The sequence below is a fragment of the Aythya ferina genome (genome assembly GCF_964211825.1).
Source record: "Aythya ferina genome assembly, chromosome: 2".
In the NCBI taxonomy this organism is placed as follows: domain Eukaryota; kingdom Metazoa; phylum Chordata; class Aves; order Anseriformes; family Anatidae; genus Aythya; species Aythya ferina.
Genome location: NC_140297.1, coordinates 119,512,187 through 119,529,440, shown reverse-complemented (window position 1 = coordinate 119,529,440; position 17,254 = coordinate 119,512,187). Strand labels below are relative to the sequence as shown.

At 42.3% G+C, this 17,254-nt stretch overlaps 1 protein-coding gene across 4 annotated transcripts in view; it reads right to left on the bottom strand.

The window, feature by feature from the left end:
- The window catches only part of OSBPL1A (oxysterol binding protein like 1A), a gene marked incomplete at its 5' end in the record, with an annotated part of 77,083 nt that extends 63,774 nt beyond the window's left edge, over positions 1–13,309 (bottom strand). For 2 of the 4 annotated variants that reach the window (XM_084511850.1, XM_084511859.1), the window contains 5 exons: positions 106–191; positions 1,309–1,420; positions 2,596–2,670; positions 4,647–4,732; positions 8,827–8,962. In XM_084511850.1, the coding sequence (XP_084367976.1) occupies positions 106–191; positions 1,309–1,420; positions 2,596–2,670; positions 4,647–4,732; positions 8,827–8,962 (495 nt within the window). Of the gene's footprint in view, positions 1–105; positions 192–1,308; positions 1,421–2,595; positions 2,671–4,646; positions 4,733–8,826; positions 8,963–12,400; positions 12,508–13,202 lie in introns of those variants that run through there. The other 2 variants (XM_084511858.1, XM_084511860.1) reach the window with 2 other exon arrangements.
- Between the last annotated feature and the right edge of the window lie 3,945 nt (positions 13,310–17,254).

Genomic DNA, 17,254 nt, shown 5'->3' with positions numbered 1-17,254 from the left:
AGTCACAGCACTTTGAAATGCAAGGCTCAATGTCACTTTGTTACACATTACCGTCATAGCTTCAACCATTGGACACTGAAGTATTGCAAGTACTTGAATCCTTACCAAAGCAGACAGTTTCCCTGTTTCCCCATCTCTTGCTGCTGCTAGGAGTTCTTCTTCCAATTTCCTTTCCTGTGTCCTTTCCACTGCTGTTAGAGAAAAAATAAAAATAAAATACAATCAATCAGTCTCAATGAACTGGCAGGTATGTCTGAAGTACACAAGCGTAGGAAGAAAGTAGCAATTACAGTATTATTTATTTGGGATAGGTATAAATGGATTATTTACTCAGAAGCAACTGTGTCAAAGACAAAAATCTGACGTTCAGAAAAGTAATAATATTTGACAAGACATGCAAATATGTGTATGCACATGCATTAATTACTTTTAAACATTTATAGCCCAAATCCAGCCTCCAGTAAAATAGAAGATGAGAAAACTACATGCCAGCCCCATCATATCTTCCTTGTGTTCCTTTCAATTTCTCTCCTATTCTTCCTTTCATCCCACAGAATTTTTATTATTCTCTTACAATCCAGCAGATGAGCATTGGTAAGGACTTTTATCTGTGCAACTGAGTGTCAAACCAGAAGAGATCCCTTCTCACATATACAGTCTGTAGCACTGGACGCAGCTCTTCAACAGTATTTAGGGGCAGTACATAGTAACACTAGGAAGTAACAGCTCTTGGACTCTCCAGAACTGTAAATAGTGATGCTATGTAGGTATTTGGACACCACTTCCCTCACTTTCATCACCTACAAGATGGTGGAAGAAATGTGGGAAGGTTGGTTTTTGTTTTTATTTCTTCTTCTTCGTTTGGGATAAGCTCCAAGACTGCAACAACAAGCTCTAAATTTGATCTAACACTGAGTCACCTTTGCAAGCTGTTCAGAATTTTGCTTTTTATCAATCTTGTTGACAAAGCCATTTTCTATTCTTGACTTCAACTTCTCCTTTTTGAGAGTGCTACAGCATTGACTGCCATGTACTATTCAGAGCTGTAGCAAGGATCAGCCCAACAGGATTGAAATATTTACTTGAATAATGCTATTAACATTTATAATACATAGCTCTTCAAGTCACTTGCAGACATACCATAGAAAAAATAACCCATCAGTAATTCAGGAAAAAAAAGTGTATTTTTTCTTTCTAATTACCATATTTAGATAGAAAATTCAATTGAGCTTTTATAGCTTGCAAGAAAATAACAGCTTTTAGAAAGCACAAGTGTTTAACAAACGGTCTATAACCTACTAAAGTTACCTTCCAACATATTCCTTATGTCTTTATCATGAGTAACTTCTTTTGCTGTCTCTCCACTCCCATTAACAATAGAAGTATCAGCATTACACTGCAAGAGTAACATCACCACCTCCTGGAAAACAATTTGAAGAACACTGTTTATCTATTCCAGTTGTGGTAAGGCCAGAACCCAGCTTTCCAGCTTTTGACATCCTGTAGGAGGAGTGGTACAATAACCTATCACCACTAACGAAAACAGGAAGGAATGTTTCTGAGAGATTGAAGAGCAGGACTAACTGCCACCTTCTCTTTCACAGCAGCCAGGCTGAGGGAACTAACAGGGTTATGGCTGAGCAGACCCACTCTGATTTAAAAGCATGTATGTGTATCTGGTCTAAATACTGAATTCAACAGGTTAAAATAATATTACTGGCTCTTGATAAGAGAAATCTTGTGGCTAAATAGTCACTTTTTCGTTAGGGCCAAGTGATTATTCACAGATGTAGTGCTAGTTTGGGAATAATGATAGGAAGCAGGGAACAAATCAAACTAGTCTCACATCACAGACCTTTAAGAAGCCCGCTAGTTCTACTTATCTATGAAGAAACAACAGTTCCAGACAGCAAACGGTCTGTCTTATTTTTAAAGATAAGATAATTTATTTTTAAATTGATGTTTTTGCCCCTCCAGAAGCCCCTGAGATTAAAATAAAACGTGCTTTCTGTCTATGCAAATATGCATTTAATTAGGAGGAACAATTCCTACTCCTCTTACCCAAACATACCGGGCACAAATTGACCTGTTGTACTTTAGCAGTAGATGAGATCTCCTAGCAGAGATCTTTACACTGTTCTCCACATGGTAACTAGCACCTGCAGCTACAGATAGTGCCACACTTAAGCATTTTCTCTGGCATAAAGCCGAAGCAGAGCAGAAGCTCCAGTTAGTTACACAACTGATGCACAGCACGTCAGTGGAAGACAAACACTACTATTTCTTTCTGTTTGCCAGACACACTGTCACCACCAAAAAGCCAAAAAAGATACGACATAGCCTACCACAGAAAACCACAGACCAGTCTTCTCCTGTCTTCAGGAAAAGAAGATATTTGTACCGTGTTTTTGTTTTGGACAGAGTTACAGCAGCTATGCAATGTGCACAGTTCTTTTGAACACGCTGTACCAAAACAAACGATAAGTCTTCTTCAGAGAGATGCTGTATAAATATCTTTGTGAAGTGATCTTACTGCTAGAGTTTCCTTAGCAATCCCATGAGTGAAACTTAAAAAGAAAAGCTAATGTACTTTACCTTACGTCCTGTGAAAGCTGCACGATGGAGCGGAGTGTCTCCCATGTCATTCAGCACATTCACATCCGCACCAGCCTAAATGGCAAGAGCAAAAGGTATCTGAATGTCCTTCCAACAGGAACTGCATAGATACTCCTTCTGACTAAAGGGGGCCTCATGACAAAATTGGATCAGAGCTTAATGCAACCATACAGGAAATAAAGGTGAATTATGTATGCAAGATTCATAGCCAGAACTGTACAAGCTGTTTAAAAAGGAAAAGTCTCTTGTGTTTTTTCCAGGCATCTCTTTTGCTTTTTAGAAGGCAAACAGAAAAAGTTTAACAGTTTGTGGGATTGTTTTTTTTAGTTTGCCGGTTTTGCATTTTTATTTTTTTTTATTTTTTTTTCCAACTTACTGAAAGAACTGCAATAGCAATGGGAATGTGCATATCACAGCTGTATACACATAGCAGCACTAGTCTGCTGGTGCTGCCAATTTAACAAGTAATATTCTCTCTGGCAAATATTGCTGCACTTTCACTTGAAGAGAAAACTTCCTTGTCAGCATTAAGATGGTACCTACCTGAAACATAACCTGTATCTCCTCCCTTCCCTCCTGTAATCTTTGGCTTGAATATCACTTCCTCTTGTCACATGCCTTCCCCATCCCATACTGTTTCTCTGAAAGGAAGACTGCTTGGCATACTACATAGGAAACCAGAAGATCTTACCAGTCTTCTGTAGGGATTTTTCTATTCTTCTTTGCCTAACCTCTCAGAAGCTCAGGAAGAGGACAGGACATGTGTACCTTTATGGCTTCTGTCTAGATCACGTAATTTCAATCAGACCACTGCTGTCTGACTCTGGTTCCAGGGCCCTGTTCCTGACAATTCCTCACTTGCTAAGTCACTGAGCACAAAACCTAGGCACAAGTAGAGAGAGCACACTACATGCCTAGCTTTCAGCAGGGCACAGCCTCCTTTATCACTCTATTTATTCTTTAAATAATACCTTTTCAAGAGCACTACAAGCTTTGAAGAAAACACTTAAAATTACACACAGCCTTTCATCTCTGGAAGTGTTGATAACTATGTTAAGTGACAAAACTTTACCTTTTGCTTTAAGTAGCCCTCTTGGATCGAGAACAACATTATCTACTGAGCAGGCACGTAGGCTAGAGAAGAGTTCTAGAGAAATGTCACCTTTGTTTCCTGCTTTAGAGTCATGATTATGGTTGGTAGCCTTTATTCTGAATGAAATACAAGTTTTGATTAGCTACCTTTGTATTTGATACTGTTCCGCATGTTCCTACCATCTACAGCAAAATCTTTCAAACAAGAATATGGTATAATACAGGTAGGATTGGTTGAAGTTACTGTGAGAGATGAGGGGAAAAAACCTCAGCCAGAAACAACTCAAAACACAGTGCAGATGTGACTACAAAGATACAAATAGGTTAGGTTTGACCACAAAGGTTAACAGTTCATCATTTCAAAGATGTAAGAAAGAAATAATGAGTCAAACTACAGTAACACGTGCCTAGAAAAAAAAACTGCATACAAGTTACCCTGCACAGAGTTCTGCAAATACTTCTACATAAAACTTAGAGTTCAGTAACATAAGTGCCTGCACGTGAAACATTTTGGACTTACTTAAAACTCACTAAGTGAAATTTCCTAAATTATACACTTTATATACCACAGTAAGATAGATCTGGTTATGGTTACATAGGTGGCACACATGCTTAATGAGAAAGTCAGCTTAGCACTGCTAGCACTGATAAACACTGTTCTAAGTAACAGCTGCATACTACTGCAGTATCTCAGAGACTTCCAATATTACTATTTTGGATCCTTATAAACTGGGCTGGTCTTAATACTGCAACTATTTTACTCGTTCATTTTGAGGATCAGCTTAGTTATCTCCATTACCTGCTGATAAACTGTAGGAATGGCTCCGTCTCTCTGCAACAAATACTTTCTTCTATTGCAAAAAACTGAATAAATACTAAGTGCTTCTAAAATAACAAAGATTTTTCAGCCTTATACACTGAGGTAAATAGAAATATACCTTCAGCAAATCCTCTACCACAACAGCATGTCCAAAGTAGCATGCAAGGTGCAGAGGTGTCCAACCCATATTAGATTTACTTCTGCCTAAAAGACACAAAACAGAGTCAGGTAAATTAACTTTTGATCACAGAGCACAAAAAAGACTTTGTCATGCGTTTGGAGCTTTGTACGTACCCTTATTCTTCACAGTAACAGAGGAACAAGGAGGGTGGAAGCATCAGTATTATGCCATCTAAACTATTAAATCACTATGTAGTTTGAGAAAGTCACAGATTCCAACCCACAAAGTCTTTCTTAGGGAGCATTTAAAGCATGTCTTGGAGGACTGGCTGTATGATTGAAAGTCAAGAACCGTCCTACAATCACTTCTTTACAATTAAGATATTAAAGCATTAAAAATAACTAAGTTGACAAATGCCTCTTACTTGCCCATTGCAATGCTGACACATGTTAAGAAAAGATGCTGTGCGTTTCTTTTTTACTAAGCAACAGACCCACAGCATTCTGAGGGCCACCTAAAAGCTATCACTCTGTTTGGAAGCAAAATGAAAATGAGGCATTAGAAAATAATTTAAGTTACTTCCACCGTCATGTTTCCCTTTTTGTGTATGCTGAAGTTGGGAACATGTAAACAATGTAAGTTTGCCATGAGGAAACAAGCCACTTGCATGAGGAAAAAAGAACTGCTGAGCAGACTTTCAAGTTTGTCATTCTCTTTCTGCTCTCATTTTACAAAGTAACATTAGAATGTAGATCACAGCTGAAACACTTTCCCATTTCTTATGATTGTTTCCAGCTAATATTTCTATATTCTATTGGCCGTTTCTTTGGTTTGTTTCCTTCTTCTCTGCTCCTTCTGTTGTTCCAACCCCAGATTTAATACCTTCCCCTCATCCGGCCTACAGCAGAATTCCTGCCCTATATAACCAATGGGCTCAAGTACCACAGCAGACAAATGCTGTGTGGATCACTAACTCTGGGGCTATGTATGCTTGGTAACACACACTAAATGGACATCATTCACCCCTCACTCTAGTAGAGCAGAAGGTTCTTCCAAAGACCACAAAAAGGAGCCTAGCTACACTGAATTCATACAATTAGCCAAAGACAGTGCTTAGTTATAGCACTGACAAGGCGATGCTGCTGCCAAGGACTTCAGTCATGAAAAATTCAGGAACCTGTCCAGATTTGCAGTTCTTATTCAATAAAGTGCCAGAGGCCCTTGTTCTGCACCCACTCAGTGTTTGCATTTTTGATGTTAGCCAACATGTTACTTCTCAACCTTGAGGCATTTGTTACTCCTCTTCAAGTGACCACAAATGTTTGCACTTTGATGTGTCCTACTTTATTTATTTAACAACAGGACATCATTACACCGGGAAGAACGCAGGGATATAAAAGTAGACTAGCACAACAAAACAACCTCCCCTACCCAATTCTTTGCTTTGATGGCAGTTAGCTGTAACTCTCAAATGTTACCATTTATTTACAGAATTAAGACAATCAAGGCAGTCATATTTTGGTTGTGGTCTGCCAGGCTACTCTATAGACATTCAAATGAATATCGTGGCATGACACTATTGACCATTGTCTTTATTTCACAGTTCTGTGGTTTTTCTGTTTGTTTTGTCTGCAAAGTCCTAAACATTCTATTTTCTTGAATTTAAGAAGATGGCCATAGGAAGTATGACCGTTTTGGATGAAACCCTGGTTTGTTGGTGTTTTAACGTGGATATCTTTTTTTGAAGCTGGCAAACTGAGAAAACTGGAAAGGGAAGTTCACACCGCTTAGCTGGATTATCATCAAGCAAATCTTGCTTATCTGCAAGCACTGACTGACTAGAATCCAGCCACAGCATAACAAGTGTGAGAAGTGTGGATTTATTTTCCCTTTCTTCACTTTGTCTGAAATTGGGATGCTTGGGACCACTGTTGTAAGACTTCATGCTTGTGTACCTAGAGTACAGCCTCAGAAACAGTGTCAGCCTTGGGAAGACAAGACACCCAGGCGCATTAACCTGTCAGACTTGAGTCTCCCAAGGCACGCTCAGGAGCGATTTACACTACCTCCAGGACATCCTTCCACCTCCTCCAGAAGTACTTTATTCCAAGCCAAGCGTCTTTACCACATGGGATGCAAGTCCTGAAGGCACTTCTGCAGCATTGAAGACAATCCCCATACCCTGACTTTCTAGGGAGATCTGTGATTATCCAGAAGGCAATGACAGAAGGACAAGAGGCTGAAGAGAGGAAGATTGAGGGTTGCAAAAATGTCAGTTACAGTCTACAGCCTGCATTTTAGTTAATCATCCTGTGGTTATGCAATTACTGATCTCTTGGGAACTGCCAGATAGGATTTGTAGCAATACACGGTGGTTTTGGTAATGAGGAGGCAGTAGAGGCTGGCTGGCTGGCATTTGTCTTAGACTGCTTTCAATGGGATACTCTACAGGAGGAGAGTTAATTGAAACAGCCAGTCTCCAAAGAGTGACTGCGGAAGGATGGAGATTTAACTCAGGTTTCACACAACCAGAACAGTTCCTCCAGAGAACGCTTTAGTTGCACTTCTGTCCTCTAACACTTAGAGGAACCAGGACATAACAGAGATTTCACTGCATATAGATTCCCTATTCAGATTTAGTTTAACCTCAACTATCATCAGCACATTCCCTCTAGTTTCCTAGACCTTCCATTAGCAAGCATGTATTAGCTGGCTGGCCATGTATTACTGAACTGAAAGAGGAACAGCTAAACATCATCCACATTTCCTTTCATTAGCTCAATCTCTTCTACCTAGCTACAGTCTTTCACAATATCAACACTCAACTGGGAGCAGGAATGCTGACCAGAAACTAATTTGTTTGACATAACATAGGACTGCACATTATACAACTTCATTATGCTTTCTCGACTTCAGATTATGTTTAGGAACACATCTGAGAAGCTCTGCAAACTCTTCCAAGCACTTTTTTTTATTCCAGTTGTTTAGACTACACACAATGCCATGAATATTTGCAAAGGACACGGTTGTGAGGGAGAAGGATTCTAGCTCCTTCAAGCTCTACCTAGCTTCCTTTTAAGTTATGAACTAGCTCACTGAGGATGAAGTATCAGGAGTCTGGGTTTTCCACACAACTTGTTTTTCCTGAGGTGAGCACATTAACTATTGGAAAAACACAGCCACGAATGAGTAGCCAAACAAAAGGATGAGTAAACTGCTGATTAAGAACTAGAGTTGGGAAAGGATCAGAGCTTATTTAGATAACAGCCTTCCCTGCTCTCTAGGGCAAGGTGTTCCCTCTGTCGTGGCTGACAGGAAGCATAGCTGCTCTCTCTCCCATCCCTCTGTAGTGCTATTGTCTCAGTGTTGCTCAACAGTTAAACATAGAATTGCCAGGCTGCCTAAAAAAAGTGGGATACACATCCACTTTTTTTGAAGCAACCAGAAACATACTTGTGTAAAGAAATATAAAGCTGCTAAATGAATAAAGAAATAGGGCAGACTGCTACTGCTAACAAGCTTGCTGAGCCAGCCCCAGTTTGAAGTTTTAACGCTCAGCAAGCTTAACTATGTGAGCTATGCATATGCCAAACTTTAACATTGGCCAAAGACCCAGACACAGACAACTAGCAGTTTTACTTTCATTTCCCAAGTGACCTAGTACACTACACAGCAAAAGCTATGCCTTTATCCCAACTGTGCTCACACGTGACAAGAGATAAAGCTGCTGCCATTGCACGATAATGAAACACGGGCCTAAAAATCATATTTAGCAGAGCACAAATACAGTACCTGATCTTTTCTGCAGCCTTGATGGAGACTCTTTACCTCCCAAAACCATCCCATGGCACCATGGTCTGTTTTGTTTAATATTACAGAGCTCCAAAGTTGACATAAGCTTGAACGTAAGTAGAAAGTGGTACTGATTTTTTTTTGTCTTGTTGACATTTCTGGCTTCCGTGAATTACTCAGTTTCTGTACATACTTCTGTACTCTGCTTTTATGCTCTCTCCCCTATGCAAGTATGGTCTTAAGAGCCACAGGGTAAAAACTGTTGTATAAGTTTTTTTTATTACTCTGTTGAGCACTCCAAAGAAAACAAGGTTATACTGACAGTGACAATTCCACTATCTGTGGCTTCAACAGCGAGGTTAAACATTTGAGGAGGGTTACTAACCTTTACAGTTGATATCAAAGATTATTTCTCCTTTGTTCATGGTATCCAACAGTTGCTTAACTTCTTCAGCATTTCCATTTCTAGCATCATGGAGAAGCTGCTGTTCTGCTTCAGTACTCATCTCTAATAAAGACATAAAAGAACCAATTTTGCAGTGTCTTTTCTATAAGATATGGCTTAATAATAACTCACTTTTCTCCCTTAAATATTAACACCAGTATGAGAAAGATGATTATTTCCTATGTTGAACACGTTTAATGCACAAGCTGTTCTCAACTGTCCAGCACGCAGTCATGCCCCTAAGAGGCATTAAAATTCTTCATATTAGCAAAGCACTTAAGCTTTTAAGAGGCATTGGGGGGTGGGCAGGGTGAAAAAAAAAGTTGTACACTTTTTAACCCACGTCTTCAGAATTAACTGAGACTTATTTTGACTGCTAACCGTGGGGAACAGAATCCACATTCACATGGAGGCCTCAAATTCTCATCAGGGACTGGTATAATCAATTCTTAGATACTCAGAACTCAGATACCTGATCCCACAAACCTGATTTGAAGGGGAATCAGATACTCAAACATTTTTGTAGATTTGACCTTCTTTCTAAGAAGCACAAGAGTACAGTAAGAGGAGTCAAATTTTCAAAGCAGCCTCAGAAGGCTCTGATACACATTGTATTGCTGCCAAAAACAACAATAATAGAAGAGCTTGCCCAAACTTGATGTCTCCAGTTTGGTATCTTCACCTGACACACCAGGCTTGAGCCTGATGAATCAAGATTCCTAAAGTCAGTTAATGATTACAGGGAACATAACTGGTCTAACACAGTTAGTTTTCCTATACTAACCTGAAAATCAAAAAAGCAGTTCCACAACTTGTTTACACTGCTGCATTGGAGAGGCAGCTCAATTGCACTACAAACATTCAAAACTGAAAACAGATGCAGGGAGCTCTTCCACTACTGTAAGACGAGAAGGCTCTCAGCAAGAAAAGACAGTAAGAGCACTGGGTAAGCAAAAAAAAAAAAAAAAAGCCTGTAACAATAACAGATCTTGTTAATATCCAAGACTGGGAGAAAGAAACCTAGAGTAGAACAGAGTGCCAAGTGGCCACCTACCTTTTGCTCAAACGTTAAAGGACAGAATCAGTGTTCAGAGTGAAGGCTTTGCTGGAGAGACTAACAAAGCCCTCTCTAACACATTTTGGAAGAACAAACTGGATCGGTCACCTGCAAGCTATCACAGACACAGGATACAACCTCCTTCTCCAGTAGAGGTTAAAATACTCCTGTTTGTTCCTGCTTTTCAGTTCTGCTAGGAAAAACAGTGTTAGTCCTTCTAGTAAGCCTTCAAGCCCTAAAGCTACCTTCTCCTTTAAAAAGGAGTCTACCCACTTGTCTGAGGCAACACAGTGGTTTGTTTTTGCTGGGACAGGTATAATTTTCTTCAGTGAATCAGTTCCACCGGTGTCTAGAGAAAGATTGAAATCAAGTATGTTAATGTATTATCAGTCTGCAATGGTTTCCCTGAAGCTGAGCAATGCTGTTTCAGTGGGACACAAAACACAGCACTGAGAATCACACAGACAGAAGCTGCAGAGGATAGTTAGAGCTCATTTTGCTGGCTTACCCAGAGAGGAGGAGGAGGGGAAGGAAGCAAAACTCATCCTTCATTACACACACACAGTATTTCTTTAGCAATCTCTTAAATACATCAGCTGAGAGAAATACTCTCTTATCGTTACTCCCTATCATTTGTCAACATCTCACATACACAGCAGGTACGAACAGCAATACGCTTCCAACACATTAAGGACCCACTGTTTCCATTTGATATTGACGAGAAGGAAGAAAAGACTGCTTGGGAAGGAACCAAGAAACTGATCCAAGTGCACAACTCTTGTATGCAGCAAGGGCAGTTGTGTGCATGAGCAGAATGTTAAACGGCTCCGTTCAGCAGAGAGCTGAATCACTTGGTATAACTACTTGCATGATTTCTCCCTCCCCAAGCAGTCATTCAGTTAAAATCCCTGTGACTTGTTTGTACTCTTACAGCAAATATTACTACCAGTAAAGCTACGTGTGGTAACACAGCTGAGAAAGGTCTGTTTGCTTCACTGTTTCAGTCCCCAAAGCTTTTGCTGCTTAGGCCGAGTCTCTAATTTCAATACACTTTGTAAGCTTGGAGCATGCAACGATGCAGAAGAATGACTGTCTGGCAATTAGTCATAGTTAGAAGGACCATTCACATGAAATTTTTCCTACTTCTGGGGCTGGAAAGTGAATCTGTGTGCAGTTACTCACTATGTAAGTGATACAGAGCCTGAAGTTTTAGCTAACTAGCTAAATTAAGTGCCTAAATGAAGCTGACAGGAAAGGGACTTTTAACAGAACTCAGCATAGTCTTCAAAACCCTGTTTTAAGCAATATGATTTGCTCCTTAATGGAGACAAGCAACTGCCAAGAGAATTTTGAGTGGCAAGCTTACAGTACTGAAAGAAATCAATACGTAGGCACTCAAACTCTATGTGCTTACAGTTAAATTTCATATGCCTGTGTTCCACTGCGAAAGGGAATTTATTGTTTGGTCACATAGCCTACCATCAAAATAGCTCCAAAATCCTCACCTACCGGCTTTGAGGTACTGAAACAGATCATCAAGGCAGAAACTGAAGAGTTTAGTTCCAATTTATCATTCATGAGACACTAGTACCAGGTCAACGTATATGAATTGTGCTGCCTGAATGCAAAGCTACCAGCCACTTCAAAGAGCAGGCATCTGTTCACAGTCAGCAATGTTGCCAACATTGGCTTATTCCATTCATTGGTGGATACAAGTTAAACTGCCTTTCACAGCTCGTCTTTTTGCTTCCTACTGTTGAAAGGCTTGTACACTGGCCCATACACTCACTGCTATACCATAAGAAAAATGCACAAGAATAATAGTTAGTGCCTTCAACACAGTCAAGATGTGATTGCAAAGCACTCCCATTGAACTCAGTAGTAGTACCTGAGCAGTACTTGACTGCTAGTTCAATCTTATCCTTTAAGAGGCTAGAAGAAGAGCATTTCAGATGCTCTGCTTTTATCTTCCTCTATGAATTCTATACCAGAGTGATTTCTCACTCAATTGCAGCACCTGCCAGGGATTGTTTCCCGACACACACTAGAGAACCCAGGTTACCATTTTGTTTGCACACATGCTTAAGGAGTCTTTCAGGATACCCAACCACGAAAGATGCCCTAACAGCAGCTGATGTACCAAATGCAGTTACTCAACTGCCGGAAGAATCCAAGTGAAGAAAAAGAAGTAGTTGCTTTTCTCACCAAGTAGTCTACGAAGACCTAAAGCACTGTCCCTCACCAAGCAGCAATACTGTTGATATCAACCATTTGCTTTCACGTCTTTTGTCTCCTGCCAAGGCCTCCTGCCACACATACACAGCCCAGAACAGCAACAAGACATGCTAACAAGAACATTGTTGGTTTGCGCTCTGCTGCAGCTTGACAGAGTTGCAAACAGCAGAATGAGGACTGGCACTGCCCAATTTAACGTCGAGGCTCTGAGTCAGCACCTACCGGTAGCGTAGGAAGCTTTCAATTCATGACACGCAGGAAGGCTGGCAGGGAGCACCGCGTTGGCTGGTATTTCAGGAGACCTCCCTCCAGCAGCGAAGATCGGACTCCTGTAGGAGAGGACGATAGTTGCTTAAGAAGACTTTTTACGTGTCCCAGCAAGCATGCCTCACAGAGCGATGCTCGTAAAAGCGGCGGACAGGGAGCACCCCACCGCACCGACACAACCAGTCAGCAAACCCACACGGCAAATGGCACAACAGGGGGAAAGAGGTGGGATGTCAGAAGGGCCCAGCGATGTTATGGGGTTCACAAACCGTGCTTCGGCGCCTCACGTGCCTACCTGAGGAGAAATCGCTGCCGCAGGTGCAGCACCCACGCTGGGGCAGCAGGCTCTAAACTGACCCCCCCTCATTTTTTGGCACCCCACACGTGTCTCGCCTCCCTTCTCCCACCACTTTTCCCATCCCAGGGACCTCAGGCAAGCTCTCCACGAGCACCACCAGGCCACGAGCAGACACCAAAAGGGGGCGAGCACCCCAGCGGCAGCGCCCCCCGCTCCCCAACCCCACAGCGCCGGGGCCGCCCTGGGGGCTGGCGGAGCAACCCGGGCAGCGCCCCGCACCCTCCGGCCTCGCCACCTCGACCCCGTGATAACACCCCGGAGGCCGGAGGGGCCAGAGGGGCCGGAGGAGGGGGATAAAACCCATCCGGGGCCGAGCCGAGCCCGCCGCCAGCCCCGCAGCCCTGACGGTGCGGTGGGGTCCGGTCCCCGCCGCCCAGCCCCACGCTGCGCGATACGCACCGGCACCGCCGGCCGCTCCCCCCCCGGCTCTGCTGGGCTCGGCACAGCTCCGCCCCGGCCCCGGCAGCCCGCCCAGGGGCCGAGCTGGGGCTCCCGGCGCCCCCTCGGTGCGTGGGGCCGGGCAGCCGCCTGCTACCGCCCTTCCCGGGGCGGGAGGAGGAGGAGGAGGCGCGGGGCCGCCTCCCCGCCGCGGCCCCTCAGGCCGCCATGGCCGGGGAGGGAAGGGGGGGGGGGCGGCGTGCTCGGAGGAGGCCTCTGGGCAAACAGCAGCGCTCTGCTGCCTGTGAAGGGAAAGGTGGTTTGGGAAATCGCCTTCATTTCATATATATAAGTGTGAAAGCGAGTAAGCACGCGGGTCCTGCAAATAACACACGGAGAAGCACCCTAAAGGAGGCAGCCCGCTTCCCCCACCGCCCTGCCCTTGTTTCATCTCTCTGACCCGCTTCGCCCAAAACCCGTAGCTTGCTGCTCGGCCTCCAGCACCTGAGAGGGGTTCTGCGTGTTGGAAGGTCCCACGGTGCTGCTGAAAGCCTGCAGGGACTGGCTTAAAGGAAGCGGGGAAGGTTTGGGGTGTGGGGGCACGGCCAAGGCTGTGTTGTGTGCAGGAGGAGCGCTGGAAAAGCAGGGCAGGCGTCACAGGTGCCATGAGGCAGGATCTCAAAAGATCAGGATGAAACTCCGCTTCCAAAAGTGGACAAGTTCAAACCTGAGCAATTATTGTGAAACTCTTAGGATATATGTAAAGAGGCATACTTTTTTTTTTTTTTTTTTTTTTTTGTATGTAGCTGTGTATATCTCTACCCTTCTAAGAACGAAGAACCAAAAGGCAAACGGCAGCTCCATACCTACGGACATCACACAAACCTACTGTGTTTGGATTTCTCCTGTTTTTCATTAGTTCAAATTAGTTGACCACTGTTAAGAGGCCTGCTTCCAGGGATGCTTCAGGTACACAGCATCTGAGAGACTTCAGTGAAGGATCCCATTGACCTTCCTTTAGGAGCAGCTCTTCGGGTTGCTGTCCTTACTTTTAGAGCACTGACAGTCTCATACTCACATTCCTATTTTTTCTTACATGCTCAGCTGCTCCTAAGCTTTTTTCGTTTTATTTCTTCCTCTTGTTTCTGGCTTTGAGCCATCTTTCATAATGCAATAACTGCTCCAAGCAGCATCACAATAAAACCAAGCCTCCCTTTCTTTTCCTATTTTTATTATATTTTACATACACAAATGCTATGTATATTTATATACTTCCCCATGTTTATCATATATTTTGGTGGCAAGATGAAAGTAGCAGCAGCCCGCCTGCTCCACAGCCCATTGCAATGCAGTGCGGTGCTTACAGCACAGGGCTTTACCCTTCAGCCAGGAGTTAGTTGTGTTGTAGCTCCCTATCCTGCACTGGTGAGTAGGAGCAATAGTCCAGCAGGTTTTCTGGATCTCAGTAAGAAAACTAAGCCATCTACAAATGGCTTAGTGAAATATCTGTTTTACTAAGAATAAGAAAAGTGATATATATAGTGTGTAACTCTTGCACCCCTTCAAATGCTGTGAACCCTACTTTCATACAACATCAGACTGACCCTGGATGGATTTCTCCCATGGCACACTCTAGCAGATGCCATCTGTGGAAGGAAACTCCTTCTTTGGTTATTCGAGCTCTTGTATAATTTTCTTACAAGAAAACAACTATCATAGAGGATGTTTGCATGAGAACTTCTTGCTGCATTGTCAGATAAAGGCAAGGCCACGCAGGTGGCGTAATCACTAGCACAAAGAGGGAGCTGCCTGCAGGCTCCTTTTTTGTAATGAGCTGGTGGAGTTTATCCTGAGGACAAGGGATCAGCGCAGCACAACGCAGCCTGAAGGACACAGCACAGACCTGTGCATACTCAGCTGAACTGTATTGTGGATCAGCGACTCCTTAATACACAGTGGTCTCCTGGTCAGCATCACTATGCTCCCCTTGTTCCTGGAGTCATAAAGAGGCATCTATTATTTACCAGTGCTTTGCCTTCTTGCACACCCCAAAGTAATAATCCAGTGAGTTCTGGACTCTGAAGTGTGGAAATGCAAAAAACAGTGCAGCTTATATCAAGTTGTTTGTTTCTTTCTTTTCTATCTTTTCTTGTCTTTCCTTTTTCAGACAACCTGCTGAAATTAGTGATGCAGAAAGCATGAAACTTCCCATGTTAAAGGTGAATGCACTGACAAGCAGCCTTGCACAGAACTCACCAAGCTGTTTTGTCAATTATTTTCACAACATAGTGTATTTTACAATCATCAGTGTATTTTACCATCTCTTGCTCGGGGATCGGACAATGGGGCAACCTGACTGCAGAATTTGAAGCTGTAATGCCATAGCCTTGCCTGAGGAGAAGCTTATTGCGTAGTGCATAATCAGCTAGCTGAATTCACTGCCGCAGGCAAACGAGTCATATGACTAGAAGTATTGAAGCTGGAGATTTTCAAATAATACCACTCTTCACTGCCATAACTTTTAAAAAATAACCCCATTATTGTTTTTGTCATTACTAACAACTATACAAGCCAAGATACTCATCATTTCTTATTTTACAAGATACCATTGGCAGCTGAGGGAAGACAGGAAGCATCTCCCTACACTCTTTCTGGCTCTGCACAGTTGACCTAGGTTACTAGTGGATTAACCAGGGAAGAAGTAAGGACTTTTGGAAAACATTCAGACTGGGAAAGGAAAAAGAATAACTGGGCATTTCTACTGCTACCCCCATGCAACTTCACAATTTTAGTTATGACAGCACTTTAATATGCTGACTTTTTTTATTCCTCTTCAGCTCAGCAACAGAACGTACACATGAAAATGATTAGTGAGGTAAGAAATTACACATGATAGGTTGTGCGTATGTTTTTACACAGTAAAATGTTTAATGACTGAATGTTCATTAATTTACCAACAGTCATTAAACAGAAACTAAAAATTTGTTCACTAATAGCTTGTATGCTTCTTGACTTTTTGGAAAGCAGGACGTCAAACACAAGACCAGGTTGTTTTTCCATACCTGTGCATGCCAGGCTGCCAGAAGACAGGCACAGCACACAATTAACAAATGTGCTGACTCTCTCTGACATGATCCCTATAGGCCTTCTTGGATTACCAAGGGCAACTTCCAGCGACCGATGAAAGCAAATTTTCATGTTGTTCTGAACTGTCTGCAATAGGAAATTTTACAGATGTGAATCTGTTGCTGGTATTTACATTGGAGGAAATAGCCCTGTAAAGCGGTTGATTAACTGTTGAGATTGCTCTCTGCTGTTCAAAGCAAAGCTGAAACAAGCTCAGACAGTTTTTGGAGGTATTCTTCAGAAGAAAGCATCAAATGAAAGAGAAGAAATCATTTAACATACCTCTTTTTATGTGAATGCATGTACAGCAGGAGAAAATGTGAGTATTCACTGTTACTCCATTGTATTAAGGCTTTCATGTTTCTCTAGCTCTATAGAAGACAAGTGTGTGCTATTACAGTCAGCATACGACTGGATGGTAACTAAAAAGGGAAGAAATGTTCTTATCCAAATTGTCACAGTCACTTGTATATACACTTCTTCTGCCTTGCCAGACAAGTAGCTTTAGGCAAAGATTAAGGCTTGTTTAATGCACATCTTTATTGTGATTGAATCAATTTGGTTTGGTTTTAATTCCAGAATGACAAATTAACTGCATATGGAGAGATTATAACTGTGAACTTTATAGCTAATTTTGTCAATTTAGCCCCCAATCTAGCAAAATACATCACTGTGCAATTGAAATCAGATGAACTACTTCATTCTTATATGTATATATGTCCCTTATTGGGTGGCTCAGACTGAGATTTATGTCAGATGATGAGTATAAGCAATCAGATCATTAGAGAAAATTCAGTCTTGTTGGTTAGTATAGCCACCTGCTGTCTTTGAGCTATTACTAACATAAAGCTTCTGTACTGACAGAGCCTTAGTGAAAAAAATCCTATTCAGAAACAGATTACAGAACCGAGCACATTAATTGTACTACATGGCCTTTGTACTTAATT